Genomic DNA, 17,331 nt, shown 5'->3' with positions numbered 1-17,331 from the left:
GTAATTACCTCATCCTTTTGGCATTCTCTGGTCCCCCTCTGAGGTTTGACCTCCATTACTAAATTTGTATTGCGTAGTGTGAGCCATTTGGGGAAGAGCACCTTACCTAGTGTCCCCAGCGTGTGCCCTCCTAGTTCCTTCCATCTTTTCCTTCACATCGTTGTCTGATGCTAGGGTACGTAGCTAGCATGATAGCCAGCCCGTGTGGTGCGGTTGCTATGTACCCTTTTGATTGAGCCCCCTGAAAACACAGGGATAAAATTTCTGATACCTGAGCTGTGATCTCTTCATGTAAGCCTAGGAGTGGTTGCTTTTCATCCTGGACATTGGAACTCCCAGCAGTGGCCGCTGTGCCATTTGGCCCTTGCTGTGGCGCCCATGGGGGATCAGAGTGGGTGGTATCAGGGTGGACGCTATGCAAATGAAATGCGTACGGGTCCAGAATTCTGGCCATTCTTGTACGTCCGTCTCTTTGAATGGAAATGATTCTTTTAGTGCTGCTTCTTCTTCTGCCTCTTCGGCCTTCCCTTCCATAGATACCTCCTGGGAGGAGGATAGGCTCGGCTCGTTGGCTAGGGGCGAAACCTTTCCTCCCCCCCCCCCCCCCCCCTCCCTCCCACCTGGTTTGCACCAGGACTGATGGGGATACTTTCACCAATACCAAACCTTTATTTTTTTGTGGAACACATTGAAGACAAGTTTGACGAAGTGGACCCTCTGAGCAAGAAGTGGTCAGGTTCATTGTTTATCAAAACTGCTTCAGCTGCCCAGTCTGCGACCCTTTGTACCTGTGACCATCTTGGCACAATTCCTGTGTCCATTACCTCTCACCAGTCTTTGAATATGGTTCAAGGTGTAATTTTACACAGGGATCTCATCCTTCAAACTGATGAGGAACTTAAGGACAATCTAGGACAGCGAGGTGTTCACTTTGTTCAGCGTGTTCAGAAGGGCCCAAAGGACAATCTCATTGATACTCGTGCTTTTATCCTGGCCTTTGAAGGGGATGGCATCCCTGGAAAGGTCAAGATTATGGTTTATCAATGTGATGTGAAGCTGTACATCCCACCACCTATGAGATGTTTTAAGTGCTTGCGTTTTGGACATGTTTTCCCACTGTTTGCAGACCCCTCTCTGTGGTGACTTTGGATGTCCACTCCATGAGGGGAGTTCCTGTGTCGTGTCACCCCCCCAGTGTGTGTCAGTTTTCTTGGCAATCATTCTCCATGTTTGCTCGTAGGGTCCACCTGGACTCTGGGGCCACAGTTTGCAATCTTTATCTCCCTCCTGACAGGACTCTTACACCTGCTGCCTTAACTGCCCTTCTTCAGCAGCTTCCTCCTCCCTTCCTCCTCCTCGGGGATTTTAATGCTCATCATCCCCTGTGGGGCAGTGCATTTCCATCTAGTCGGGGTCTTCTCATAGACCAGTTTCCTGCAGACGACGACATGTGGCTTCTTAATGATGGGTCCCCTACGCATTTCAGTGCCAGTCATGGTACTTTTTCTGCTATTGATCTTCTTCTTTCTCCTCCCTCCCTCCTCCCTTCATTACACTGGTCGCCACATGATGACCTTTGTGATAGTGACCACTCCACCATTGATTCACTAACTCCCTTCCCACTCCCTGATGGACAGGTTACCTCATTCGTCTCCCCAACGCGCCGATCGGCCTCTATATTACACAGGTCGTTTTTATTCCTTGTATTGATGATGTCCTATGTGACGTGTCTGATGTGATTGTTCGTGCTTTCAGCCTTGCTATCCCATGCTCATCTAGACCATTTCGCTGCCGGCAAGTCCCATGGTGGAGTATGGCCATTGTTATTGCCATCTGTGATTGCTGTTAAGCTTTGCAACACCTTAAGAGGCATCCATCTGCTGTCAATCTTATTACCTTTAAATGCCTTCGCGCCAAAGCCCATTACTTAAACAAACTGAGCAAATGGGTGTGTTGGGACTGCTTTGTTTCTTCCATTGGGTCTACTATCCCTCTGTCATGGGTATGGGCTAAACTTTGCTATCTCCAAGGTTGCCATCGGCAGTCTGCCCTGACGGGCCTTGCCCTCCTGGATGGCCTTTGCACGGACCCGTTGATTCTCGCAGAACATCTTGCAACCAATTTTGCAACAGCATCAGCATCAACTTCCTATCCGGCTGCTTTCCTTCACCAGAAACATCAGGCCTTATGTTTTACCCCTTGTCAGTCAGATCCTTACAATGAACTTTTTACTGAATGGGAACTTCTTTCCGCACTTCTGTTCGTGATAAGGCCCCTGTCCCAGACTCCATTCATAACCAGTTGCATCAAAATCTCAGTGCTCCACTATGACATCTTCGGATGCTTAACTGTATTTGGCTCCAGGGTGACTTCCCTTCTCAATGGAGGGATAGCATCGTGGTTACCATCCTTAAGCCGGGTAAGAACCCCCTGTTTGTCGAAAGCTTTCAGGCAGTTAGTCTGACTAACGTTGTTTGCAAGTTGCTTGAACGGACGGTAGCCCCTCGGCTCAGTTGGGTCCTCAAATCTCAGGATCTATTGCCCCCCTTACCAGTGTGGCTTCCAAAAGGGACGGTGTCTGATTGATCATTTACTGCCCTTGGAATCCGCAGTTCGGTGGGCTCTTTCCCAGCACTGTCATTTGGTTGCAGTATTTTTCAACCTTCGCAAGGCCTATGACACAGCTTGGTACCATCATATCTTTCTTCCTCATTGCTATAGATGGACTTGTGGCCTCTGTCGGTCCTTTGGTCATGCCTGCTCTGTTTGTGAATGATTACTGCATTTGGGTTAGTTCCTCTTCGATGGCCTCTGCAGAGCGGTAGCTCCAGGGTCAGGGTGCTGTACGGCATGCCTGTGCTTTGACCCTCTCACACGGGTTTCAGTTCTCTCCTTTTAACTCGTGGGTGGTCCACTTCTGTCACTGTACTAGTCTACCCCGATCCAGAGCTCTACCTCGATCCACAATGATTACCTGTGGTCCCACTGTTCGTTTCCTGGGTCTTCTTTTCGTCAACAAACTCACTTGGCTGCCTCATATCAGAATTCTGAAGACAGGATATTTCCGTAAACTCAGTGTCCTTCGCTTCCTTGCCCACGCCTCTTGAGGTGTGGATCATTCCACTATTCTTCGCCTTTATCGGGCTTTAGTGCTGTCTCGCTTGGACTATGGTTGTAAAGTTTGTGGTTCAGCTGCCCCTTCCCAACTGCTGCTCCTGGATCCAGTCCACCATTGTGATATCCTTTTTGCCACCAGTGCCTTCCCTATTAGCCCTGTTGATAGTCTCCTGGTTGAAGCTGGGATTCCCCCCCCCCCCCCCCCCTTTTTCTGTTCGGCAGTGCCAGCTTCTAGTTTCTTATGCAATCACCGTCCGTTCCTCTCCCAGTCATCCTTCCTATTCTATCCTGTTTCCGCCATCCTCGGGCGGGTTTACCGATTGGGTTCCACCTTCTCTCTTTGCCGTGATTTTCAGCTTCCTTCTTTGTCCCTGCTGGTTCCACCATGTAGACCAGAGCAAAAATTGCAGTCATACTATATTCCAAAAGAGTCAGATCATGTTCAATAGGGTTGCAGCCCCCACGGTGTTGTTAGAGAAGGGTTGAATTGTCAGGGAGCTGTCAGCATTGACCAGCATTGTCAAGAACATTGTCTTGTTGCTCATCACATTGTGAACTGTCATTTCTGACCACAAAATGTGAGTGAATCAATGCCCCAAGCAAAGGAGTGGTTTCATTGTCACGTTCTCAGGCCTTTATTTTGTCAATTTTGTGTGCCAGCAAGCCTGAAATGCCTTCCCAGGCCATCCATAAGAAAACTGCACATTTTTCAGTGCTGGGCATTGCAATTCTGACCATTACAGAGGCGTCAAAAGAAGGGATGAAGTGTGGGTGTGGGGGAGGGGGGTTGACAAATCCATAATGATGGTGGGCAGAATTGTGGTGAAATACGGCGCGAGTGTGTCGTCATTAACCCACCATTTCCCACACAAGAGTCAACGCCTTGATATTTGGAGGGAGATTTTTAAGGCACCTTAGAGCCTAAATCAAAGTTCTATGTTGCAATGGGAGGCAGTGAAGGGGTTTTGAAAAAGTTGCACTTTAATTATGTTGCACAGTGTATTTAAGAGGGGTTGTCAAAGGTGCAACAGCAGCTTGCAGCAGTGACAAACCCCACCTGTGGCAAAATGGGCTGCCTGTTCACTCAGGTATATGGCGATGTGACAAAATTTCATCTGCAGTTGTCGCTGTTTCCCAAGCCCTGGTCCAGGTGCAGCTGCGACACCAGCAGAAAAGGGATGGAGAGAACAGCGGTCAAATCGAATCTGACTTTGAACTATACAGATACAAGAAGAAAATGACACAGTAATATTATCGTGTCGCCTCCATTTGATGATGATGATGATGATTATTATGATTATGACAATGATGAACAAGATTAATAGCATCTTTGCCACACATGACACTGAAGGTTATTATAACACTTTAATTAGCAGGCACCCTGTAAACGATGACCAGAAATTCAGGTCGTATTTTAGATTAGTTTCTGCATATTTTGCACCTTACAGAACAAAAGTGCAACTTGTTCAAGAAACACACACTTCAGCAGAAAAACTCTGTGACGTTAATTTTCTTCTTGCTTATAATCGATCAGCAGTCAAAATTCATCTAACTGTTGCCAGTTTGGAGTTATCGCAGAACGAAACTGATTCTGCCACCGAATTTAATGGAAAAAAATTTCGTTTCAGTCGACAAAATGAGTAGTTAGTATTCGTATGATTTCTATGCTGTAATAAACAGCAGTAAAAATTTCATAGTTGTAGGAGTAGCAGTTTTCAAAGTAGTTAGTAAGAAGAACAGGATTTTTTTTAGTGATAGTATTTGTATGATTTATGTGCTGTAACAAAACAGTAAAAATTTCATAGCTGTAGTAGCACCAGTTTTCAAGAAAGGAAACATTTTAATCAGAAAAATAGGAATTTTTACCTGTGTTCACAGAATAACATTCCATTATTAGAGCTACAGAATTTTAACTGAAAACCCTTAAGATGTCTAATAACATGTAAAACAGGACTGAAATGCTATTACTTTAGGGACACGTGGATTCAACAAAATTTAGGCCTGTCCTTAAATTTCCCACAAACACTTTTAACAGCCACATTTATTTTTCGTGGAGGAAAGAACCAGAAACTACTGACAGAGGAAAGTAGTATGCTCAAAATCAAGAAATTTACTTGCTGTCTGCTGTGTTGAACTGTACTCAGGAAAACCTAGTGATCATACAGAACCCATTTCCTTGGCTTCATTGAGACATTTGATCCTGTTCCAAGTATTCTTTTATCTTCTATGTCTGACACAAGCCCCTAATGTTTCTCCATATGTTCCTGAAAATATCACTTAAATGGCATGAAATGTAGACTTATTAAAAATAAGTGTACTAGTATAATTATCTTTTCTCAGATTTCTAGCAACACAAGAATTTTTCCCATCTCAAGTATTATCCTTCCAACTCACTGCAGAATACATGAGCAGAATTGTAGATGAATTACCTACAAACTTTCTTCTATTTATTTCCAATTTCCAGAAGAGAGAAACATTTGGAACAAGCAAAGGAATTTTTGACCAAATGGCAGTTTCCCAGTTGTGGTGATGCTAGAACAAAGAGCCCTTGTACCTACTATGCTTTAAATATAAAGATGCTGATGCTGAGAGACTGACATAGTATTACTTTCTGTGAGTGTCTCATAGTTTACTTTGTGTAGATATCATGTGACAACACTAGGTAGAACACAACAACGCAAGCTATAACGTCATAGTTGCACAGCGTCTATTGTAGTCCTGGTCACTTGTGCAGTGCCACGATAGTGTCCACACCAGCTGCACATCACAGTCCAAAACTCAAACTGCCCATTTGTGAGCAGGCAGTCCCTTTTGTCACGGGGTTTTCTGTCAGTACTGCAAGCACTTTGAGCAACACACATTTAGGGTGGATGTTCTGACAAATGATGTTGCATCCCTATAAATTGTGAAAAAAATCTACTTATACTCTGTTTGGTAGACAACATATGCTGTGGCTCACAAGAATTCTTTTAAACTCGGTATAGTTATTGTTTTCATGCTGCGTCTTGTCCTTTTTCATACACTAGACATGTTTAAGAAAAATTCTCTTTTCAATGGAAATTGTGAACAAAGAACATTATTTATAGTTTCAAATAAAAGTGTCTTGAGTGTCACATATCTTTGAATTTGTAATATACACAGTTTATCAAAAAGAATCATCCGATTTGGTACATCTATATCTCAGAAACTAATAAACGTATACAATGAATTTTGTTTTCTGATGAACAGAAAACTCCAAAGCCCCCCCCCTCCCCACCTTTTCATAGGGTTGTTCCGAAATCTGTTGAGTTATAGCTTCCACAGCTGATATCACACGATGTCTCAGTTCATTCATTGTTCAGGGTGTATACGACCTGGGAGATCCGATAATCTGGGAGTTTTTCATTGTTTTCAGTTAATTTTTTGTAATTTTGACTAGTAAGAACAGATACTCTAACAAGAGATATTACTGTATCGCGCTACCGCAGGATAATATTGCAGCAATAAAATATGAACTAGAGAAGAAAAAAAATTGCAAAGGAAATGCACCTTATGCAACAAAACAGTGCTCTTACAAGTGGCTGCCAACAGCAAAATGTGTCAAAGGCTTTAGGGAGACTATGCAATGCTTCTTAACAACAAATTGCCTCTGCTGAGTGTGTCACAACTGTTTACATTTAGATTCGTTTTAGCAGTTAGGGACAGGCTCATGTGCATGCACAGTTGAGTTGAGTAGTACCTTTCCCCACTTCTGGCTACATAAATTTGGTTGTTGCTGTGTAAGCAGCTGCAGCAAGCAACTAGATGCAACTGGGAAAAATTCATGCATGCACATTAGGCCGGGATCTATGGAGTGGGTGAAATTTATATTCTTGAGGGGGGAAAACTGTGTTTCAAAAAGCACCTAGCATCCTGTGCATGTTGGTCTATCGCTTACTCATATTATTTTGAAACGCATCCCAGTTGGTTTTTGAACACACTATCTAGTATTGCCCAGGTGCGGAAATACTGTAGATCTGGAGCTGATGCGCAGAGCAGTCTGAATTATAGTGGGGAAGTGTGTAATCTCCATGTGACCCGTGTTTACATTTAGTGATTTTGCTGTTTCCTCTTCATTTACTGCTCTCTCGCCAAATGAGAACGAAACGGATTTCTGTGGCCGGAGCTGTCAAGTGAATTAAAATACAGTCACATAATAACAGAAGGCAAAAATACGTTATTACTTTCCAGATTTTATTTCATTTCCACCTTTTCAACAGTCGAGCATTAATCACCTTGCAGAACAATGAAGTTATTTTTGTCGGTTTGCTAAAGAAATTTGGCTTTTATTAATCTTTCCCACTGAGGCAGTCAGTGTATTTGAAACAAAGTTTCAACCGCTCGCTGCGTTTCAAGTGCACATTTTCGTCTTCTAGCAGGTATGGCATTATGCCAGAATTAAGAACCGAACATGAGGCAATAGTACTGGTACTCCAAGGAAATTTACATCCCAAAAACCACACTGAAAAGCTTAATATCAGGTTGAGGCCTACTTAATTGGGAATCTGGACCTGCGTCATCGCAGCTGCTCAAGCACGGTGACGCCTGTTATCTGGCACTCTGGCAACTACTGAAACGAACCTGTTTTTAACATGTCGCGGGAAAATATTGCGGATGGTCGTTTGAAAAGCATTACTTTCATAGTAAATTTCCTTTTCCGGAAGTTGGACTATGCGCGAGAATGTACGATGAATTTCTTATATCACAGTGTGTTTGACTCATTTTAAATAAACTCTATGGTGATGAGCCATTTAGAGGAATTTTGAGCCCAGAGGATCAGACTTTTATATTGTTATTATGAGCAAATTGATGTAGTACTATGGGAAGCCCTCTCTCCTCTCTGGTAACTAATTTATTTGTGGAAAACTTCAAGGACAAGTCACTGGACTCGGCTAAAAAATTTTGCTGGCACATTTGTGTGATATCCTAAGGTGTAACGTGCGCAAAAAGATCAACATTATATATGAAAGCTTGGCTTCGCTTTCCAGTATGTGAAAGCTTTGTTTTTCTAATAGCAACACTATGTATATTAATTTAAAACATTAACTTTTCCGGCTTGTGTATTTGCGCTACTTAACAGTGATCTTGCTATTGGCTTAGTGCATCACGTTCCCTATGGTCTGAATATCCGCTGTCTTCGACTGGCGAGATCACGAGACATGAGCTTACAAAAGCACACAGCAATCTCAATTTCAGTGGTTCGGAAAGTAACATGCAGTGTGTGGTGGGATTCGAATCTATACTTTCATAATATGAAAATATGCAGTGTATATGTTGCTGCCCATCAAAGATCTTTCCAAAACACGTTTTTTCCCTGAGTTTTGTTTTCTAAAGTGCCAGGAAATTCTACGCCCGTGTTTAAAAATGGAACCATTCAAGGGATTTATAAGTTTTACAATTCTGACGAAAATCTAATGTCATTTAACATGGAAAAATGTGTGTTCGTCCAGGAGAAACTGTATTTTTAACTGGGAGATCTGGGGAAATCCGGGAATTTTTTTCCTTGTCCGTGTATACACCCTGTTGTTGTTGTTGTTGTTAACAAAGGCACATAAACAGTCTTCTATAAACCCCAACAAGAAACAATTGCATATAGTCAGATCCAGTGACCTTGGATGCCAGTAATGTAAGAATGAATCATTTGGTCCAGTGCGACCCACCCAGCGTTTAGTAATCTTTTGATTTAAAAATCCCTACGCTTTCAGATGCGAGTGTCGCGGTGCCCCACCCTGGTAAATGAAGTCATACGAACCGGTCTCCAACTGTGGGAAAAGAAAGTACAAACAGAATTCTGTGGACTCTGTGTGAAACAATGGCAGACGCGTTTGATGTTGTCTGTGTCACTCAGGGACGGTCAAGTGATTTGCCTTTATTCAAACAATCTGTTTCTTGGATTTTTTTATGCCATTGTATAATGCTCTGTGCTGTAGGGGATCCACACCATACCTAGTACGGAAGTCATGCTGAATAATTATTACAGAGCGTGCTGCACAAAAATTAGAACACTAAACTCTTTGTTGACATAACACCATTTTTACTAGAATTGAAGTGGGTGCACACTGCTAAAACCTAGTGGAAACCATGTAAAATTAGTGTTTGCACCTTCCAACAGTACACTGTTCACACACATATCTCAAATAATGTAATTGTAATCATTTTTTAAAATCCGGTGATTCTTTTTTTTATACACCCTGTACTGTTGTGTATTCATTAAAACTTGGTTTACTCAGTGCGATAAAATAGGGATCAACACCATACACTTACACAATGGAATTCAGGTATTTGCTAGTTCTAACTGCCCTATGTCTATGACTTTCAAATAGCTTTTTATCGGTTGATTTAGGCAATTACATAGTCAACTGGCATTTTGATTTATTATCTATAGCGATTATGTGGCCGCTACATATTTCACTGATGTTTCCATGCTTCACATACGTAACAATGCATGGTAGTATCTCATACACACATTACGTGACAATGCATGGTAGTATCTCATACACACATTCTAAGACATGCAGTTCCCAAGGTGCCTATGTATAATTTGAAAATGCAATGGTTTTATGTTTATATCTGTCAGTAATAATGGAGTTGTTCCCTCCCTCCCTCTGGATTATTTAATACAACATTTTTATCACTATTGAATGTCACAAAATTCCAAATCCCACCTGTCAATTACTTGCAAATGAGAGCCCAGCAGAGTGAATGGCTGCTGTGTGATACCTGGGATAGTAACCTTCGTAGCAGTACAGTGTATTTCAAAAAGTCAATCCCACCACAGGGGACCTCTCATTGCAAGTGTTCAGAAATATATTCTGCGAGTATTTGTATGGAGTGTAGCGTTGTGTTAAGTGGAATTTGGACTACAAACATTACAGAAATTTTAAAATGTAGTAGAAAGTATTGACTCAAATTAAGTAAAAAATAAATTTAAGCCACACTTTCTGTAAAAGAAGAGATTGGTTGATAGGACATACCGTCAAGCATCAAAGCATAGTCATTTGGTAATGGAGGGTAATGCAGGCTACAGAAATTGTAGGAGGAGATACAGATATGAGTGCAAATGGCTGGAGGTTTCGGTAGTTATTCAAATATGAAGAGACTTCCTGGGGATAGAATAGCATGGAGTGCTACATCAAACCAGTCTTTGGACTTGTAGTATAGGAAGATTCACAAACTTCCTCATCTATACTGTGCAAACCACAGTAAAGTGCATGGCAGAAGGCATGTCCCATTGTACCAGTTATTAGGGTTTATTCCCATTCCATTCAAGTATAGGGCACAGGATGAATGAGTGTTTGAATGCCACTGTGTGTGCTGTAGTTATTCTAATCTTATCCTCAAGATGCCATGCAAACGATATAATGTGTTGTAGAATATTCCTAGAGTCGTCATTTGAAGCTGGTTCTTGAAACTTTGTTAGTAGACTCTTGGGATGGTTACATCTATCGTGTAGACTCTTCCATTTTGGTTCTTTCATTCTCTCATTGATACTCTTCCTTGGATCAAATAAACCTTTGACCATTTGTGATGCCATTATCTGTATATGTTCAGTGTCACCTGTTAGTCCTATTTGGTACGGTTCCCACATACTTCAGCAATATTCTAGGGCTGGTGCAAGAGTGATTTGTGAGCAAACTCCTTTGTAGACTGGTTGCACTTCACCAGTATTCTACCAATACACAAAGTCGACTACCTGCTTTACTCAGGTGGTAGACTTCGTAGTAGGTAGTCGAAACCTTAACGGAGAATATAATTCAGTTGCTCCATTCGCGGGTGGAACTGTGACACGTGAGAATGCTCCTCTGTGGTCAGACAACAGGACTGCAGGAGATGGTGGGTGACTGGACTCACATATGCAGTGACGAGCAGTCCCTCTTAAAACATACTGTTGGTCCCAATGAGGCCTTTACAGAGTGTAATTACCATTCCAACCTTGTACAGAAACAGATTTCTGTGCTTTATCTTTGCAGTCTGCCATTGCCTCCGAGGTTCCACTGTTCAGCTACAGAGCAGCATTCCCCTTGTGGCTCAGTATCACCCAGGACTGGAGTAACTAAATTACGTTCTCTGACAAGGTTTCAACTATTTTCCATCATGCCCTGAAATGAGTAACACCCTTCCCACCCCTCCTGCAGCAGCATTATGCCACCCACCAAACATGCACAATATCCTTATCCATTCCTACACAACCTGTGCTCCCACCCCCTTGCCTCATAACTCATATCCCTGTAATAGACCTAGATGCAAGACCTGTCCCATACATCCTCTCGCCACCACCTACTCTAATCCAGTTATAAACATAACCATCCAATCAAAGGTGGGGCTACCTGTGAAACCAGTCATGTGATCTACAAGCTAAGCTGCAACCATTGTGCCATGTTTTATGTGGGATAGACAGCCAACAAGCTGTGTGTCTGCATGAGTGGCCACCAACAAACTGTGGCCAAGAGACGACGACTGCACTGTCACTGAGTACGACGTAACTGCTTCGCAGCCTGTGCCATCTGGATCCTCCCCATCAAAACCAGTGTTACTGAATTTCGCAGGAGGGAGCTCTCCCTGCAACATATCCTACATTCCTGGAACCCTACACTCCTGGAACTTTGTTAGTGTCTGTCCTTATCTATGTGCTAGCCAGTTCCAACTCCAGCACTTCACAGCCATCTACTCCACCAACGCACCCAGCCTTTTTACTTCTCTCATTTTCCGAACCCCCCATCCCCCCTCTCTTTCCCAATCCCTCCATTTAATCTTGTGACTGCACCTAGCCGCCGTATCCTCTCCCCAACTGATCCCTGTGTGCTCCGACGAGCAGAACTTTACCATCCCTCACCCCGACCCTGCTATCCCTCTCCCTCCCAACCCGAGTCACCTCCTTACTCCCATCCTGTTGCCTCTCCCATCATGTGCTGCTGTTTGTAGTCTCACTTCAGCTGCAAGAGACTGTGTGTGTGTGTGTGTGTGTGTGTGTGTGTGTGTGTGTGTGTGCGCGCGCTTTTTCAACAAAGGCCTCATTGGCCGAAAACTCATTTTGCGACAGTCTTTTTGTTGTGCTTATCTGTGACTCAGCACCTCTGCTATTTAGTGAGTAGCAACTATACTTTCCATATTATTTTTACATTCCATCCTGAATTTTCTATTGTTTGAGAAAGCAAATGTAATACTTAAGAGATGAATGATGTCATTTGAAGTCTGTGTTAGGAATTGTATGGTTACTTATAAGATTTGTACAGTTATTTGTAAGATTGTTTTTGTTCTGTTATGTTGTCCTCACCATTTCATCCTCATCACTGGCACGTGGCAGCCGAACTTCCCCGTATGGGGTCTCCCGGCTGGCTATGCCATATGATCATTTCATTTCATATTTTTGTTATGTATTTATAAAAAAGGACATGTCGATAACTTTCTTTGCAATGTTTCAGTCCGGAGGGTACACCTTACAGTGGTGGCTGCTTTATATTTGACATATTCCTGCCTATGCAGTATCCTCATGTTCCACCAATGGTGAAGTTATGTACCACAGGAGGTGGTACTGTACGCTTCAATCCAAATCTTTATGCTTGTGGTCGTGTATGTTTATCACTGCTTGGCACTTGGCATGGCTTACAAGGAGAAGCATGGCTTCCAACATCAACATTGCTTCAGGTTTGTTGTTTCATTATTAATGTAAGACTTTATTATTTCTTACATATACTTAAAAACCTGAGCAACTACTATATTTCGATGAGTTTTCTTTTTGTGAGAAAGATTTGTTCCTCTCCTCCCACCTCCCATTTCTCTTTCACTCCTCTTTCCTTCTCCATCATTCTCCCTCCCCTCCTCCTTCTTCCTTATCATCTACTTTTGTAAGTTTTAGTTTGAATTTATGCAAATCAAGGATAGAACAATTCGTTAACAATAAAAATTGTGCTCTCCATAATTTACTTAAAACTCTCATTTGTGGCAAGCAGTGTTCATTCCCTTGTCTGGGCATGGGATGTATGTTTTCCGTCGTTTCCATAACTCTCATTAGCTGAAAGCTGTGTTACTTGAGCTGGTCACAGGTATTTTTCTGTCACGTACTCGTGACTGTTGAATTAGTACATTTTGACTCAGTGAATGTCATTTAACTCTGAGATAAGCCTATTGCAGGTGTAATTCTTGAAATTAATGTGGGTTGAATCAGTTTTTTGGAAATCATTGTCCCCGTCTTTTGGATCATGGACCCATGCTGTGTTGCCCATTGAGAATGGAGTAGCCTCGGTGGCAGCTTGTGCCGGCAGCATTCATAGCATGTCCAAGAAGGTGCAGTGAGGACTTGAACAAAGCCACTCCATGGGCTGTAGACTACAGTCAGAGTAGCTCTATATGTTGACAGAAACAGGATGTTAGGTGCAGCATTGGACATAATTTCTTAGTGGTGCATGGTCTTCAGAGTGCAGATAGTGATCCACACAACTGATGGAGGCCAGGTAAAAGTGCATGGTAAAAAGGTGTTACATCCTGTTTCTGACAAAGAATTACTTGAAATCATTGGTGGTGAACACTGCCACATTATCTGAAACCAAAGTGTATGATGCACCTCAAAGGACAAAGACTTTTTCTAAGGCCATGTTAATAGTGGCAGAAGTGACCTTGGACAAGCAGAGCACAACAGGGAAGTGAGAAAAGGAATTGGTGAAAACAACCACATGGAGCCCAAAAACTGGCCATTGGAATCTAGGTTGATACGCCCCAATAGCCCCACAGTGTTGAGCCATGGAGAGAACCATTAGGATGCACAACATTATGGACCTGATAGTCCAAACATTTGCAGAGACACTCCATCATGTCAGAAGTGTTGAGCCAGAATTTATGCATGAAATTTTCCATGTGGGATATGCTTCAGTTGGCGGCGTACTGGATGCACAGCACTTGCACCCACAGAGAGAGGGCAATCAGAATGTGACAGTGCTCCTCGTCTAAGATGCCCAACAGAATCTTGTGGTTTAGGCATAGTGGATTTCACCTTTGCCATTAGTGGTGAAAATCAGGGCCAGGGGATGTCTGGGCTCTGTGTTGCACAAAATGAGTGAGGCAGCATAACATCAGGTCCTTGGGGTGGGGGTGATGGCTGTGTCATTGCATACATCAGCTCAAAAGTTGAAATAGCTGATTGAAGATCAGAATAAAGTGAGAAGCACACCAGTTCATATTGCTCAAAAGCTGGGTCAAATCCCTTAGGTAATCAGGACACAGCAACTGTGTTAATGTATAATGTGATAGTTGATAGAATAGTGGAAAGCAGACAACTACAGTGCCCACTCCTGGAGGCAATGGGCAATCTGGTCTGGTAAGGTGTACTTAGGGCTAAAGGTGGTAATCAACAGTCATTGGTCTTTGACAGGATGAAATTTTTGTCCAGGAAATAACAACTTAAATATCCGGAGTTTCCCCACGGAATAATGGCACCCATGCTGGCCCTCATCATGCTCAGTAGCAGGTTCAGGTAGTGTAGGCTATGCACTAGATGGCTGTATTGTACATGCTCTACATATGTGTAAGCTGATCAGCCACCCTTGACCACATATGCTACATCTCAGATGCAAGGACTGCCCATGTGTCAACCATTTGCCCACCCCAGCCATGTTGTGCCCAGGCCTGCCAAACTGTTCCAGGGAGGGCATGTGAGGTGAAACAGCAGAGCGTAGGTGACAGCAAGGGCATCTCATTCTATTGAGGGTAGCATTCCAGGGAGGTGGATGGAGTCTTACAACTGGGGTATTTGTGGGACAGGACCTCACCTACATCATGAGAGGACACATCATTTGTTACTACCAACTGTAGACCAGAAGTGTATGTTGTCAAGCACAGTATCCCATTAAGGCAATCATTCAAAGCTTAGAAAGTTCATTTGACAGTGAGGTGGCCATTCAAAATCTGTCTTGACGTCATAGCTGTTTCGGTGAATAAGAGATTTCAGCTCAGTTTGCAGTATAATGGTTGTAATAACTGATGTCATCCAGAGACACTTGTACATCATTTAAATTCATGGGTGGCTGCACGTTGATAACCACTTCATAATCTTTCATTGATTTGAGTCCATTGGTTGGGAGTTTGAACCCCAAATACGTCAAGGATGTGAAGGTGATTCTCTGGATTCACCCCTATAGCCATTATATGGAGACCTCAGCTGTGAAAAATGTTAAGAGACAGGTTGGTTGTCTTGAGAAAATGCACAGTGAAGTTTCAATGAAATTTCATAAAAAAGATTTTACATTCCACACAGTAAATTTTTTTTATTCAGATAAATAATTGTTTTCAAATACATCTGCAGTAATAACAAATTTTTAAAATGGTAAATTCTATCCTAAATTTTATTGTTAAAAATTTGTCACTGGTTACTTAACATTGTTTACTTGCAAATTAACAAAACATTACTGCAGAATTTCTCAAAAACGCAAATTTGAAAGAAATTTATTGTTTTTTTTATTAAGATTGTAATACTTAATTATTCCAAAATTGTTAATGGCAGTCTCAAATTAATCATGATTCAGTGCAATATAAAATTAAATTAAGGAAGAATCTTACTACAGCACATAAACAGTCACCCTGTAACATAACTTCGTGTAAACTGTGGTAAGGGACACAATGTAATATTGTTCACTTGCTCAAATAAATATTAACGTTTATCTGATTAGCAGCAACTTCTCAAGCGCACTTACATACAGGAATTATCTTCAGATCTTTATCTGAGTCGGCTATTCACATCATCCACAGATTTTTACAAATCATATCTGAAACAACTTCTCTATCATGAACTGTGCACATGTTACTACTTCTAGCAGCCATGGTTTTGGCACTTACCATAATAAGTTACCAGTAGTGAGATTCTGATGTTGAAAATACAGATTTTATCTCTGTTTATCATGCAATTGGTAACTAATATCTGCAACATGGTTGCTGACACTACACACAAGTGGACAGCAGGAAGAGGTTTTTCTGTTTGTGTATTTCATCATCTCTATACGGTATAGTCCGTTGTAACTTAATTCAATTTTCATACTCACGGAATGTTCTCCAAAACTTTAACTATATTAGATGTTATCAGCTTTGCAAATGCAATAAACTTGGGCTGTCAGTGTACATCATATCCCTATGGCAGACCAAGGTGCAAGATCTGCGAAATCCAACCACCCGGCACCTCAAACTCCAGCCCTGTCACAGTCTTGTGCTGCTCCATAAGAGTCTGGGCCACATATGAAAACAGCCACGTCATATATCAACACTCTTCTAAATATTGCACCACAGTTTGTGTTGGTATGACTACCAATCAGTTGTCCACAAGGATGAATGGCCACTACCAAACTGTTGTCAAGAAGAAAGCTGCTCATCTGGTGATGCAACATGCAGCTGGGAACAGCATGCTCAGTTCTGCTTCATAACCTGAGCCATCTGGATCCTTCCCTCCACTTCCCAAAACCATGCAGATGGGAATTATCCTTACAACAAACACATCCTTCACTCCTATAATCATCATGGCCTCAGTCTCAGGTAACCTATGGTCCCTGCCCCCCTGCACCCAACACTTTCACTTTCTTCCATCCTATCACCTCACACAGTTCACGTTTGCACGTCACATTAAAGCAGCTGCCCAGCTGCTAGAATGGTGCCAGCTCATATACCTGCCCAGGGTCCCACCAGATATTGGGTATTTTGGAAAATGTTTTGCATCTATATTTGTGATTAGGATATTAATAAATACTGGTGTATAGGATCTAAAGTAAACACAATATAACTTGAATCAGCAAAGAAATAAAATTAATGGAACACCATTGTCATGAGAAGGAACAGGTTAATGGGCTGTATGCTCAGAAATCAGTATGAAATGGTGAAATGACAGAAGTAGTAAGAATTCTATCAAAAAGGAAGAAACAACAAGATATCGGAACAGTTGCTAAGGTATCCAAAATAAATTACCTTTCCATTGGATGGAGTAGAACAGAGGAAAATTTTAGCAGAATACAATGATTAAAATGTGTAAAATAAAGTCGCATTGAGAGTGTATAAGTAAGAAAGTGGTACTAACACAGTCAAATCAAAATCAAATTTTTATCATCCCATAACAAGCCTCATATGATCAAAGTTGTGACATAAGTGTTTCGTCAATTTTAAAACTGTACGTGAACTAATAAACTTTATCTAAGGTCACAAAACTTATGTTGCTTTTTCAGGCAG

General features: G+C 42.0%; 1 protein-coding gene across 2 annotated transcripts in view; it reads left to right on the top strand.

The window, feature by feature from the left end:
* Positions 1–17,331, top strand: part of LOC126483764 (baculoviral IAP repeat-containing protein 6-like) — a 140,843-nt gene that overhangs the window by 99,370 nt on the left and 24,142 nt on the right. For both annotated transcript variants that reach the window (XM_050106910.1, XM_050106911.1), the window contains exon 5: positions 12,558–12,780. In XM_050106910.1, coding sequence (XP_049962867.1) covers positions 12,558–12,780 — 223 coding nt within the window. The remainder of the gene's footprint in view (positions 1–12,557; positions 12,781–17,331) is intronic.

The sequence above is a fragment of the Schistocerca serialis genome, chromosome 6 (assembly GCF_023864345.2).
Source record: "Schistocerca serialis cubense isolate TAMUIC-IGC-003099 chromosome 6, iqSchSeri2.2, whole genome shotgun sequence".
NCBI lineage: Eukaryota > Metazoa > Arthropoda > Insecta > Orthoptera > Acrididae > Schistocerca > Schistocerca serialis.
This window is presented reverse-complemented; position numbering and strand designations above follow the sequence as displayed.